This window comes from Hevea brasiliensis, chromosome 15 (assembly GCF_030052815.1).
Source record: "Hevea brasiliensis isolate MT/VB/25A 57/8 chromosome 15, ASM3005281v1, whole genome shotgun sequence".
Lineage (NCBI taxonomy): Eukaryota > Viridiplantae > Streptophyta > Magnoliopsida > Malpighiales > Euphorbiaceae > Hevea > Hevea brasiliensis.
Window position 1 is genome coordinate 67,997,488 of NC_079507.1, and position 14,581 is coordinate 68,012,068.

General features: G+C 32.3%; 1 protein-coding gene and 1 pseudogene across 4 annotated transcripts; both read right to left on the reverse strand.

Moving 5' to 3' along the window:
- Positions 1-1,947: 1,947 nt before the first annotated feature.
- On the reverse strand, positions 1,948-7,748 carry LOC110646353 (transcription initiation factor TFIID subunit 6-like; annotated as a pseudogene).
- Positions 7,749-8,369: 621 nt separating this feature from the next.
- Positions 8,370-11,221, reverse strand: LOC110646352 (syntaxin-52). 4 transcript variants are annotated; one of them, XM_021799771.2, is made up of 6 exons: positions 11,088-11,221; positions 10,157-10,379; positions 9,645-9,850; positions 9,445-9,545; positions 9,258-9,302; positions 8,370-8,548 (listed from the first exon to the last, which is right to left on the reverse strand). In XM_021799771.2, the coding sequence occupies exons 2-6, from the start codon at positions 10,372-10,374 to the stop codon at positions 8,417-8,419; spliced, it is 702 nt and encodes a 233-aa protein (XP_021655463.2). In that variant the 5' UTR covers positions 10,375-10,379; positions 11,088-11,221; the 3' UTR covers positions 8,370-8,416. The 4 variants fall into 4 exon arrangements, with proteins under 4 accessions (XP_021655463.2, XP_021655462.2, XP_021655465.2 ...); XM_021799770.2 differs by having other exon boundaries at positions 10,157-10,415; positions 11,088-11,205; XM_021799773.2 differs by having other exon boundaries at positions 10,157-10,436; positions 11,088-11,167.
- Between the last annotated feature and the right edge of the window lie 3,360 nt (positions 11,222-14,581).

Here is a 14,581-nt window from a genome sequence, read left to right on the forward strand (position 1 = left end):
CATTTCGCAGTGTGACACGTGGCACCATGAGATGGTGACACATGGCATTACACATAAGATGATTAAAATTAAGATTAAATATAGGTTTGACACTTGGCACAATGTGATTGGGTCACTTAAACCTAGAGCTAATCAAAGGGTGACATGTGGCAAGGGTTTAATGTGTTAACCTAGCTATATAAGTGTTGTTATGAAAAAGAAAAACAACCAGCAACCACTCCTCTCCCTTGTCACGCCATTTTGAAGCTCTCCCTCTCTTCCTCTTCATCTCTCATCAATTCAAAGAGATTAGCCATCAATCTCTTGAATTAAAAATACTGGAAATTGTTTCTTGTGTCCTGTTTACATCTCTAATCTCTTAAAAGGCAGAACTTGAATTTCTAATTAATAGAAAAAACTTTAGAAGCTGTTCAAGGGCTGCCATAGGTGTTCTTGGTGTGGACAAGCTAGAGGGACAACATTTAGTGTCCTAAAGACGAATCTCAAAGGCGCAAATACGCTACAGTGCATCAAGAGGTTAGTGTAATCATTCTTGATTTAATGTAGGGTTCTAAATTAATCTGATTAATTTTAAAATCTTAAATGAAAAATACAGATCCAAAAACATATTAAAAGAGTTTTAATATGTTGTTTATCATTGAAGTCAAATAGTTAAAAATAAATCTTACATGATGCATGTGACCCTAGGTGAAAATTTTTGAATTCAATGGTATAAACTTGTGTTTTTCACGCTTCCGTTCCTTCAGCAGATCGTTTATTTATTTTTGTATAAACCTGTTAACTCTTAGAATTTTTGCATGTGTTAGAAATATTTATTTGAATTGGGTCTGTAATATATATTGTTATTTTGGACCTGTAAACTTATTATTATTTTATGCATGTTGATGGACTGGATGAGGGAGCTGAGCTCCCATTTATTTTTTTATGTTGTATGAGTATGTGGAGGGTGAGCTGAGCTCCCCAATTGATTATATATTGTGTTTACAGGTCGGGTGAGTTAAAAACTCTCCGTTGAAAGGTCTATTTTATGGCCGGACTCTGTCTGGTTGAATTCTTGAAATTGAGCCCAAATGGGCCTTAGAGTTGGGTTAAGGAATAGTTAGGCTTACTACGAGCCTCGGGGGCTTTAGGCTGGCCCAGGTCCTAGTGCCTGTTCGGCCCATAGGTTGGGTCGTGACAGTCTTTGTGCCACCTAAGTTAAATGGGTGAATATTTCATTTAGCTATTAATTATTATTTTCATTTATTTTTATTTTTCACATTTAAATTTTATATAATAATTAAAAAATAATATAATAATTTTATTTTTATAAAAATATAATAATATTTTCCTTTATTTTATCTAATTATTTCTTATATAAGTATTTATTAAATTTAATAAAGACAAAAAAAAAATAAAATTAAAAAAATAATTAATATTTTTTAATTTTTTAAATATACCAAATAATTTTAAACAATACAAAAACCTAAATACAATTATGAAAAACCGATAGATGTGGTAATTGACAGTTCAATAGTATTTTATATATGGTATTTTTTTATTTTTTATTTTTATAATTAACTCCAATTGAGTTTCAAAATCAAGATCTCACAATTATATGATTTTAATGGCATTAAAGCTAATATTTTCAATTTTTAACAAGTGTGTAGTATTAATAATTTTTTTAACACCTCATTTTAATTAAATGTTAGATTAAACCATTTAAAACCTTATAAGGTCTATATTCAGTTGATTATTTATTTTTTTTTTAAATTTATATTTTCTTTCATTTTCAAAAAATTTCTTCGCTTTAATGTTAATTAATTTATGATTATTAAAAAAACTATTTATTTGTATTGAATTTTTTTATTATTATTATTATTATATCGGAGTACCGCCTTGTGTAAGAATAAGAATCCGCTTCAAACCTCACTGTTACAGTCTTTTTCTTCCAGAATAAAATATGGATTAGAGCAAGGGAACTACATTGGCCATCTATAAAGAAAACACAGGGATGTTACCCATAATTTACAAAGATATCCTGAGGAAAATTGTTAACGTCTCCAATTAAATTTACAAGAAAAAAGATAGCTCCGGTTTGGGAATGAAGGCAAACATACTTTCACTAAAAAGTTCACATAGCGACGCCAGTAAATGTCCTGCATCTGTGTCTTCCTTCCATGCCTGTGCAAGCATAGTAGACGTTTTCAACACCAGACCACTGTCGCTTCCTGATATGTTTTCAGTAGGCAACTGATGAGACATTAATGATATACCCATGCTAGAAGCCGCAGCAGCCTTAGGGTATCCACCTATTGCCCCTTGTGTGGAGTTCACCTGCATTACACTCGTCGCACCATCTGTCGCAAGTTTCTGCAGTGGTGGTTGCTGCATCAAGTTGTCTGTGCTTGCTTTTCGTTTATCTTTATTTATTTGGAAGCAATGACCGCCTATGAAATGGAAGTATAAAAAGGATCAGGAATCCATTGGAAGAAGCTAAATGAAGTCACCTAAATTGTCACCAAGTTAATAGAAGAATAGTCACATGAATTTTGGCCCAAAGGCTGAACATGAATCAAATTCTCCAAGTCATGTGCACAAAGAAATTCAGCAGTATGCATTCTGATAAACTTATAGGTAAACTTTCTAATTTTATGGCATATCTAGCAAACACCCACCACCAGCTCACGCACGTTCGCTAGGAAAAAACAATTATCCAGGATACATGTGAAGAGATATGTTCTAAGTGCATATGATTTAAGCAACTATCTTTTTACTAAAACATCATCTGGCGCACTGTCACAAAGGGAACAATTCGCAAGCGATCATTGTTGACTTTTCACAGGCTATTCCCTTAGTAAGTTGCTCTTAACCAGGCTTGATCTCAAGACTTTTGGGCAGGTCCAGTGTCCACTAATAGAATATTGAACAAGCACACACCCGTGCATTGACTACACTCTACAGGAAGACCACCTCCACACATTCACATGGATTCAGAAGGTGGATTCTTATAAAAGCTGAACAGAATATAACAAGTATTTATGTATAATATTAGATGAAGGCAAATAAAAGGAAGTCATACTTGGCATTTTAGTCATAACTCTTCCATTGCTCTTCCAGAAAGCTCATGTTGGTGGCATTAGCATACCAGGTAACCTTTTGAGCTGATCATACAAGCATATACCAGCTGCACGCTGAATGATTTAGGCTGGGTTATTAATGGCAAAGCTATATCAACAGCAATCCAAATCACACAATGGAATTTATCATCATACTGAAAATGAACTCACCACCAAGGCCCCATAAATGCACCAAGCTTCATGCCCCTTTATCTCATTCTTTTGCTTCTCAAGAAGCATTTCTGGTTCAAGAAGCAGTAAATATGGCTCTAGATTTGGCAGTATAAGAAGACAAACCTGGGCAAAATAAAAAATCATCAAAAATCTCTGAAAACCAGATTACAGAAAGTTTGTAGGAATTAAGTGAGTAAAAATTGAAAAACAAACCCAAAATCACTCAGCTGAGCACAAACCGCAATTTAATACATTTGCTTACAAGACAGGAAAGTGAATAGGAAAAAAAAAAGATCCAGAAAAATGTAATAGTTTATTGAAGGTAAATTAATTTCACTGCAAAATAATTTCTTATATTTTTTGCAACTTTTTATTTTCTCTTTCCTCATAGAGAGTTGAGAACTCCTAAAAAATATGCAATGAATGAATTATCCATCCTTGTTCCTTGCGAAATGAATTTATAATAACATAACATCTTAAAGTACCAAAACTGTGATCACCCCCTACCCTCTAATATATATGTAGATATGGTAACTTTTTTTCTTTTCTTGTAAGACATTGACAGAGGAATACCACATTGGGTCCTAAAGCTGCTAATCCTTGTACTGCACCATAGTGTTGAGGCAATGATTTTGTTGGGTCCAAGAATGCATGGAGTAGAGTACTTGTGACACGTGGCTGGAGATTGTGGTAAACATGCCCAATTCTGCAACATAACAACTGGTAAATACTACATACAGTATTGGTGGATAAAAAAGGCAGAGTAAAGAGACTTGGTATTTCAAATTCTCAAACATAATAGAATCAGATGTGACATAATCTATGACCAGGCCGGTTCCAGACAGCAAGGTCCCCCTCGATTCCGGTTCTGTTTCAATTCAATTCCAATTTGATTCTGATTTTGATCAAATCCAACACTTGAAATTTGTCTTCAAAACTTTTTATTTTTTAAAAATGAAAAAAAAAAAGATGAACAATCTGTTCTGATCCAGTTTAAGACTGGTTTTCGTCAATCCAATTTTGACTGATTTCGCTCCAATTTTGATTCCAGTTGGACCGGTCCAATTCCTAATCCGAATCAGACCATGACTGGATCTAAGATAAACACACACTAGTTAACATCATCATATTTATTATAATTTAGAGTAAATTACTTCTTCATCCCTATATTATGCTGTAATTAATATTTGAGTCCCTATATTTCAAAAAGTAGATGAAAACATCCCTATATTTTGATTCTATCATGCACTTTAATTCTCCATTCATTTCTCTTAACTTTTACCATTAATAAATAGTGAACATACCTTAATACCACTCAGAATAAATTATTATTTCGTCTTGAGTTTTACCATTATGAACACTTTCATCCATGAGTTTTTATTATTATTAACACCTAGCTCCTCATTGATCACCTTTGAGTCCATGACTAACGACTACATTGACAAAAATGGATGAAGATATAAAAGTGTATGACAAAACCAAATTTATGAACATTTTCATGTACTTTTCAAAATATAGGGATCCAAATGTTAATTATGACAAAATACAAGGATGAAAAAGTAATTTACCATATAATTTATAATGCCTATACAAGCAAGTATATCTCTTGTGTTGTATGCATACTGGTGCAGAACACAGTAATTACCGCAGCACACATGGGAAAAATAGGCCTGGCTGCCTGTTCAATCCGCAGATCCGAACTAATTCTCGATTCAGTCCGGTTTTGATCAAACTTAACGGTTGGATTTTTTCTTTTCATTTTTTTTAAATTTTTTTAAGAGGAAAAAAACCTTGTTTTGACTTGAAACTGGACTGGACCAGTTCAAGGCCAATTCAGTTCCGGGTTAGAACAGTCCATTCCAAGCCCAAATCAAATGTGGCTAAGCTAAAGGGAAAAGTTCACAGCAAGCTTCTGCAAAATTGAACTCCGAATTATATAATGCCAGAAATTCAACCTTTATCTTATAACTGCATACTGAATTATTTCACATCAATGCCATGGTTTGAGAATCTTACCTCTAATTACCATTTATTCATTTTCATTGGAAAATTTTCAATTATGAATGAATGTTTCTATCCTTGATTTTTCTGCATATTCAACAAAAAAGGAACAAAATCCTTGCCTTTTGCATGTTGAAGCAACCAGGCCTGCTGTGAAGTTTCTAAGCTCCCAATGATGTCAGAAAATCTATTTCCCAACCTTTTAGCAACTAGGCAGGTGATAATAGCTGGCATCAATTGGCTGACAAAAAAGAGAGAAAAAATATTAGATCCAAAAACATGCCCTTTAACTGTAGCATACCAGTTTAGGAAATTCTCAACCAACTGAAGTGTTAAACAGCATTGACAGTAAGTGAAAGGCATATGAACCACAGATCAGAATATATTACAACAATAAGATATAAAATCTTCTGACACTTTATTAAATACAAATTTAATAAGCTGACAATAACTTACATAAGGTTCTATGTGTATGTGTGGATTTTGAAGAAGACTTTGGGCAACACGCATCAAAGCAAACAGGACAGAAAAATTATTCAAATTTTGTGTGACCTGAGAACAAAGTGAAAAGAATATGAGATAAAAAACATAAGAGAAAAAAAAAATTCACCTTCACCAAAGTAATAAAATGAGGCAAATCCTCCAAAGCCACCTCATCAGCAATCAAGTATGTGAAATAAGGAAGTAAGGGATGGAGACCAGACTCTGTTGCCAAGCTAACTAAAGCTTGTTTGAAGAGTATAGAATCAGTCCTCATGGTAAGCACTGTGATTTTGTCAAAGTAGAGCTGCACATAAACCATAAAATGCTCTTGATGTTCAAGTGTTCCTTAGAAGTGTGGATAGCAGGGTTGAGAACACATTAAACAAGCTACAAAGAATTTACCTGAAGTTCCCTTGACAATGCATGCTTGACAGGTAATTTAACATCAACAGGGGAAGACCATCTTCCTTGTATTCAGACACTTTTACCATCAGAGGAAGCTGCAAACAAAGCAGAAGACCAGTACAAATTTTCAAACCTGAATTTTTTATCTAGGCAAATTAAAACTCACCATGAAGGTTAATAGTAGCTGATATTTAAATGTAACCATTATTTAATAGGACAAGGGTGTAACCATATGGACTATCGAACATAGACAATCTGAAGTCTGAACTACATCCAATTAAAATTAGGAAAATGCACATGTAGTCAATTAACTATTCAGAAATTGCACATGCAATCACCAATACTGAATCTTTGTACTCTAGAGCATATGAAGACTGAATTAGTACTCAACTCAACTAAGCTTTTATCTCAAAAATTTGAGGTCGACTATATGGATTCGCTTTATCCACTTTAAACAATTTTGAGTTAAATCTCAGAAATTTATAATACTTCTAGGTCATGTTATACTACTCTCCTCCAAGTCAATTTAAGTCTATCCTTTTTTTTTCTTTCTATTCTCTAACCTAAAGTGCTCTACTTGTCTAACTGAAGCCTCTATATGTCTACGCTTCACATGACTAAACCACCTCAATCTCCAATTGGTGACACCTCCTACCTACCTACCTTTTCTCTGATACTCTCATTACTGACTTTATCTAGTCTAGCATGACCACTCATCCACCTTAATATTCTCATCTCTATAACTCTTATCTTATCATAGACGCATACGACTCCTTCAGAATTTTGCGATAACATAAACTCCCATGACACGTGCCCACTTCAACAATCCGACTTTAATCTCATGACTGACATACTACTCACATTCCCCATCATCTCCGTGAATGGGGCACTACACACACAACAACACCCCCACCACCCCCCCCCCCCCTAGCCCAAACTAACTCCTTCCCTATCACCAGTTTTCAGTCACCCACAATTAAAAATAGCAACTTCCTTACATCTTTAAACTCAACATTCTTGTCATCAATATAGTATAGATCTTTATGTCCCGCAACTCTCTTAAAACGCAGCGGATCTCCAGAAGCAAAGCCATAGACTGGCTGCAGTAGCAGCAGTAAGAAGACAGGAATCGTAAAAAGAAAACCAGACTGAAAAGCGGAAATTAAAATCGCATAACTAACATCGACATTTCTCAAGCAAAGAGCACTATCGACATCTTCTGCAGTCAAAGTAGTTCTCCTTGAGTGGCGCATGCACTTAATAGCCTCCTTCAGAAACCAGAATCCAATATTTTAGTGTCCAAACTCAGGAAACAGCTTCATAGCAGAAAACTGACAATAAACGAATCATAGAAAAAAAAAATGAGAGAAACAGCACCTACCTGATCTCGCGAACTCGGTACTCGACATCGGGAGCTAGAGCGAGAGCAACCTCAGGGAACAAATTGGTGATTCCAATGCTCTGTGCAATCACCTCGATTGTTTCCTTTGGCGTTATACTCATTTTCAATTCTGGTTCACGTAGACCGAAAGGAACAGAGAACAGATAAAAGGCAAAAAAAAAAAAAAAACGCTCAGGTGCTGACATTGTTCTTACACATATTCATCGGTTGATTGCAAAGAAATTCTCAAAAAAAGGAGCTAACTTTGAAATTAGAGGGTAAAAGTCTGAATCCCAAATTAGGGCAACCGTAAAATGATGCACGCTTGGTACCGGCGAGGCGATGGATTGTAAACGGGAAAGCAAAAAGCACCTAATGCCTACCGATGGCAGTTAAGAAGATCAAAGTTTATTGGGCTTTTTAATGGGCCTCCGACACACTAATCTCCTGAATCATAAATTGAACGCTCAACGCCAAGCATATTTTCTAGTTATAATATTATGCTTCTTAACAAAGTGGAGAGCATGCCCATTAGTCACTTACCATTGCAATCTCATCTCCCAAGTTTACCGATTCTCCATTTCCTTAGCTGCTGGTACTACTTTTGACGCTACATTTGATTTATTTCTTTTCTTTCTGTGGCATCAAATATTTAGATGCATTAATATGTGTCGTTGCATTTGGAAGATTGATAGCCCAGCACATATTTGGATACAGAAAAAGGTAGTATCCGGAGACACCTCGTAATTTTCACAGTTGCTTATCAACTCCAGCATTAAGGCAATGTTCCAACGTCAACCAATAATGAAGGGCAATTGCACATCACATCACACAACAATAACGAGGAAAATATATACGTTTTCTGTTGGCAGTGTTACAAATATTTTATCAGTAGATATATGATGACAACCAGAATCACAATCCCGACAACAGCCAAAAGCATGCACAAGCAGGAGCAGCCACCCTTTGTACGCTTGTTCAGAATAGCCAGATTCTTCTGCACTCGCTGTTACCAAAAAACAATGTTCAATCCAAATTATATTATGATATAAGATTCTGAGGTACAGAGAAACAAAACAAGAACATATGTACAGAAAATAAAACAGGATATCCAGACCATTCTAATTCATCAAGTGATATGTATTGCAATATATACTCTTTGTTTTCCATCAAAGACCTTGCATAACATTCCTTCATAGTTTAAGATTTTTTTTCCCTTTCTCCTTTACGAGTCTCTTAAATTATAAAATGAACTAAAAACTCAAATAGATCCTTGGATTTCAAATCCTCCTATCCAAATGGACCGTTAAGTTGCATTTAAATAGATAAGGACTCAAAGTCAATAACCATGACCATTAATCTTATTTTTTTTCACTTGAGATTCACACTAACAGCAGCCTAAAAAGAGAAAATGCACTTCTCAAACTTCTCCTTTACTTCACAGCTTGTAAAGCATTCACAAAGATCAAAATTATCCACTGAGGCCTGAAACAATTCCAAATATCTCTAAAAGAACAATATATCCTTTGCTTTTTCCTTGCATCTTTTTGTGGTGTGTGTGTGTGTGTGTGTGTGTGTGTGTGCACGCGCGCATGTCAGGGCTTCAGAGACTTTTTTTTCTTTCCAAATTTTTTTACTCAAATTCCCTTATTGCCAATGTAAATAAAAAAGCAAATAGTATTATACAGTTATATATGTCAAGGCCAGAGCATTACCCGTAAGCGGGAGTCGGTAACATCCACATGTTGGTCCAAGTCATCCTGCATAGTTTGAGAGCATAAATCATAATCTCTATAAAGCCTAGAATAATTCAATTTAATAAAGTACGTGTTTTTGGTAGTGATATTCAAATGTGAAAAAAGTTGTAAATAAATTAAGAAAATGAGGAAAAGAAAAACATACAATAAGCCTGGTGTGAAGACCAAGTTCTTCATTGACTGCCAAGGCAATATGTTTTGTACTTGTTACTGTCTCCTCCAACTTCCCAAGGCCCTCATCTTGCTCTGCTTCAAACACATATAGCATATGAGACTCCAGTACTGTAAGAAACTGAGCAACATAATAACAAGTAAGAGCATCTAAGACAAGGGGTAGCAGCTTGCCTTTCATAATTTGCCGTTGAAGACCGACAATGCCATGGTTGTCCAAGCCTTCCGTTCTACGCATGGCATCGGCTTGCTTTATTTCTGGACCAAACAAGCTATCCCTGTTGGCAAAGTTTGACATATCCAATGCGGAAGCCATTTGGTTTACTTTTGTTCTCAAATTTGCAACCATGTCCTTGCGACGATTCATCTCTTTTTCCAATCTGTGTATCACAAAAGGCAGCACCTATAAATTTCAGAAAATTACTTGAGACTGAGAGAGAGGCAGGCAGACAGATAGAGACACAACAGACTTTGACAAATCATTACTTCCTACAAATGCAGCAAAGCATGGCTTGAGGTAACAGCCTCATGCATAATAGCAGGACTGTAGACAACTAGACATAGGCATATATGCAAGAGGAGCAGCCAAAAAGCACATGGAAGATTGAAACGTAACCAAAGGAAGATGATTAGCATACACAATAAACCAAATATCATGATCTGAGTAGAATGTAGAAGTAGCTTACATATGCTGCTTGCCAGGAAGTTTGGTCAAAAGGGACTGTAAGCTATCAAGCCTAGTCCCTAAAATTGTAATCTTCCTCCGTATAGCAGATGCATGACGCTGTGTTTCGGGCCCCGAAGCAGGAAAAGGACTCCTTTCTGCAATCATGCCATTGATATCCTCTGCAAGCTTTGCTGCTTCATTATGTTCCTTCATCCATGGGTCTGTAGAAGATGCCATTTTGCCTAAATGATAACTTAGCTGATCAACAGATAATCTCACTACAAATCAATGCATAACAACTGTTAAACAGTAAAAGAATTAATACCCACATTTACGCTCTCAATTATAAGTGATCAAAAAAGAAAGCAATTGAATATCCATCAAGTTAAAAAAGAAACCCATGAAGCCAAGATTCAACCTGATAGAAAATAAATGGAGCTCAATTTCTATAACGCATTATCCAAAACATAATTTCATGTTGTTTATTTAATTTCCTCTTATGTCCTCAATGATCCTAAGAAATAGAGCTTAAAATGTAACAAATGCTAACAGATATCAAAATTTTGTCCAATAAAAACCAAAAATGGAAACCCAAACCATTAGCAAAAATTGCAAATATCCAAAGACTGACCACATAAGGGGGAAAGAAATCAACCACAAAACCTTAAAATTCAGAATGATATCCCACCCTTGATCAACTTAAAAAATAAAATATAAAATACTTCAGTTGCTCATAAAAACACGCCAACAATCCTTACAGATTTTGTCAAATTCAGCATAAATACGATCGGATTACAAATTTACAATACATTAATTGAAATTCACATAAATTATTAGCCCACCAGACAGGAAAAGGACCGATCGGGTAGATTATGAATTGAGATAATTTAACAATTAAAGTGAAAGGAAAGAAATAGAAAACAAGAGGATAAAGCACGATAAGAATTTACCTGTGTTTGCTTTTATTTGCTGCGATCAGAAATGTGATTTTGGATGTTGAGAGAGAGAGAGAGAGAAGGGGGCATTAAGATTTGAGCCGTGATCAAAACGGAGTCGTATTTGAGAGCGTGGGACGTAAAATACAAGTCGCCGTGTCTTTCCGGCCCATTCGTCTTTTTCGCATAACGCGGGATAAATAAGCTCCCCCACCTTCTTAACAACGTCTGAGAGTTCCTTGTTGACGTTGACCAACTCGTCGTCTTGCTAAAACGCACCGTTTCCGTTACTCTACTCTTTTTTCTTTTTCCAAAGGTATCTGCTGCGTTGATTTAGGGTCTGTTTGGATTAACTGTTGAATCTGATTGATAAATGTTAATTTAATAAATTTATCGTTAATCGATAAGCGATAATGATAGCTGATGATAGCTGTTTTATATTAAATGTTTGATAAAATTATATTTAGCTATTACTGTTAATATGTGAAATGACTAATAAGGTTATATATCATATAATTTATTTTATTATTTAAATAAATATAAAATTATAAATTTATTACATTATATTATTTATTTTATTATTAAATTAATATATTATATTATTTAAATAAATATATAATTATTAATCTTTTATATTTCATCATTTATTTTATTATTGAAATAAGAAAATAATTATTTTTTAAGATAATTAAATAATTTAAAAAATATAGATAAAATAATAAAATAATTATTATTATTATTAAAAAAATTTATAATTAATTTTAAATTTTTAGATATAAATAAATATTTTATATTTTATATTATTAATAAAAAATATTTTAACAAAATTAAAATACATTAATTAAAATATTAAAATTATAAATAAAAAAATAAAAATATTAATAATATTAATTTTTAAATTAAATAAAAAAAGATAATATGGTCAAAAAAAAAATAAAACTAGATCAGCTATCAATTGATGAGAAACAGCTCTAAAACAGCTGATGGTATCATATCAGTTGTCCATCAGCCATCAGCTCTATGTTTTTAAACTTACCAAATAATATAATTTACCTATTTAAATGTCTATCAGCTATCAGTTGCACTAACAAATAAATCAAACCCCCATTTAGTATTTATTTAGCATTACGTTTACACTGCATTTGGATAAATGGAAAGTAAGGGGGAAGGAAAATAACCGGTAAAAAGTACGGTGAAATTCTGACTTTCCCCTGTTTGGGAACCGAAGAGAAAGCGGTGGGTGGAAGAATAATAACTTTTATCATCCTCAGTAATATCCTCTGATCTATATGTCTTCTGTGTGTTTAGCGGCTAATAGAGTTGGAACTTTTCGGGAGACATCCTCTCAAGAGGAAAAGAGAAATCCCTAATCCCAACAATCTTTCTGAAAAATTCCCTTCTTCTCCTAGCTAAATGATTCAACGTTATCCATCTACCATCGATTTCCCTTCATTGGCTTGTTCCTTGAAGGAAAATCATAGATTTGAAACATTATTGAACAGCTAGGGCTTTTGAAGCCCTACAGAAATTTGGTCGCAGATTGGGTATCCAACAAGGACGACACCGTTCAAAGCTTCCCAATCTTCGTGGTTATGTTGAAAAGCTTGGGAGTTTGGGACATTATGAGCACAATGGGACATTATTACCCTTTTTCATACAACTTAAAAATTAATAATTTAATTTTTATGATTTAAGTTCATTAAAAAAAATCAGTTTTTATTGTTTAAATTAACTCAATTTCAAATAATTTAATCTCTTAAATTTTATTTTATTAATTTTTCTCTCAAGTTCACATAATAGTAAAAAAGGGTAAATTAGTAATTTTAGTATTTTATTTTCACTTATTTTCTTTCTAAATAAGGAAAAATAAATTTATTTTCTTTTTATTTCTCTTCTATTTTTCATTTATAAACCTGAGAAAGGAAAATAAAAACGAAATGAAAGGAAAATAAAAATTATTTTTTCTCTTTTATTTTTTTTTTCTCCCCTTCAAATTATCCAAACATTGTGTTATAGTTTTAAATTTATTTTTCTGAATAAAATTATTATTTTAAATATTATTAAAAAGTAATTTATAAAAAATTATTTATTATTTTAATATTTTTATAATTAAAATTTATTAAATTTAATTTTAAATTATTTTTTAATACTCTTTAATTAATTTACCTAAAAAAATAATTTTTTTAAAAATAATTTAAACAGAAATACTAATCAGACTCTTAATCATCTCCATCCATTCAAGTTAGTGCCATTACGTTTCACTATTATTATTAGGTTATTATTTTATTTATAGTTTGTTATCAATTAAATCATTTTATTTTATATAAAATAAACTTGGTCTTTAACAACTATAGTTAGTTATAATATAAAAATAAATCATAATTGTACAAAGAAGTACGAGAAACGTATTGAATATTCTTCCTGCATCAAAGTTGAGTACGTGTTTTACACTGCATAAGGACTCTCATTGGAGACCTGCATCATTATTTAGAACCTCTACCAAGCAATTAGCAATGTTTTTTTTTTTTATATTATTTTTTACCCATAATTCATCAGGGTCACCATTAACTAATGACATCATGACTGTTTCCGATAAATTAATGTTAATCAAATCCAGTTTAATGTTAATCAAAGACCTTGCAGAAATTCGCTTTACAATATGTGTCAGACATTTGTTTTTTAATTAAAACGATCAAAATTAAGAGGAAGTATTCTATGAATCCGTATGCCAAAACATACACATAATGGGTTGTCACATACCAATAAATTTTATTTATCTATATGGCAGAATTTGACATATAATATTTTTTTATTATATATAAATTATATATTATTTAATAATTATCTTATTAATATTATAATAAATAATTAATTTATTAATATATATATATATATTAGTTAATTATTTCTATTGTCAAATTTTTATTAAAAATTTTAAGAAATAGAAATAATAAAAATAAAATTTTAAAATATTACATTATTTTTATATATTAATATAAATTAAAATTATTTACAGTCATATTCATTAACTTTAAAATATAATATAAAACTTCATAAATTTAGAAAATTTATATACTATAATTCTTTTAACCCTCAATAATGGATTTATAAGTAATATAATATGTAGATAATTCAGAACAGCGATAATATAGTCAATTGCTTTTGTTTTCTAAAAATAAAATCTCTCAAATTAACTACTATACGAATATATCTTAGTTATCCGGTACAATTAAAATTTTTTCATAATTAATTTATGAAGAAAATAATTACTGATTTTGTCACTGTGACATAAAGGAGATAGAATTGTCAATGATATCACTAAATATGAATTATATAAACTAGCTATTAGAAGTTAAAAAGATTTTATTGTGTAAAATTTTAAAATTTAAAGAATTTTATATTATATTTTTTAAACTTTTGGGACAATTCTATTATAATCCCTGTCACACCTTCACCCTCCGTAAGGTATAACATGATTCCGTAGTGTACCTAATGAATTACCGAATTTC

Excerpts from the sequence above, each read along its gene's own strand:
- LOC110646352 (XM_021799771.2), bottom strand. The coding sequence starts at position 10,374 with ATGGCATCTTCTACAGACCCATGGATGAAGGAACATAATGAAGCAGCA. Across the intron at positions 9,851-10,156 it reads CTTCCTGGCAAGCAGCATAT|ATTGGAAAAAGAGATGAATC; the intron begins GTAAGCTACTTC and ends TGTGATACACAG. Across the intron at positions 8,549-9,257 it reads TTACCGACTCCCGCTTACGG|CGAGTGCAGAAGAATCTGGC; the intron begins GTAATGCTCTGG and ends TTTTGGTAACAG.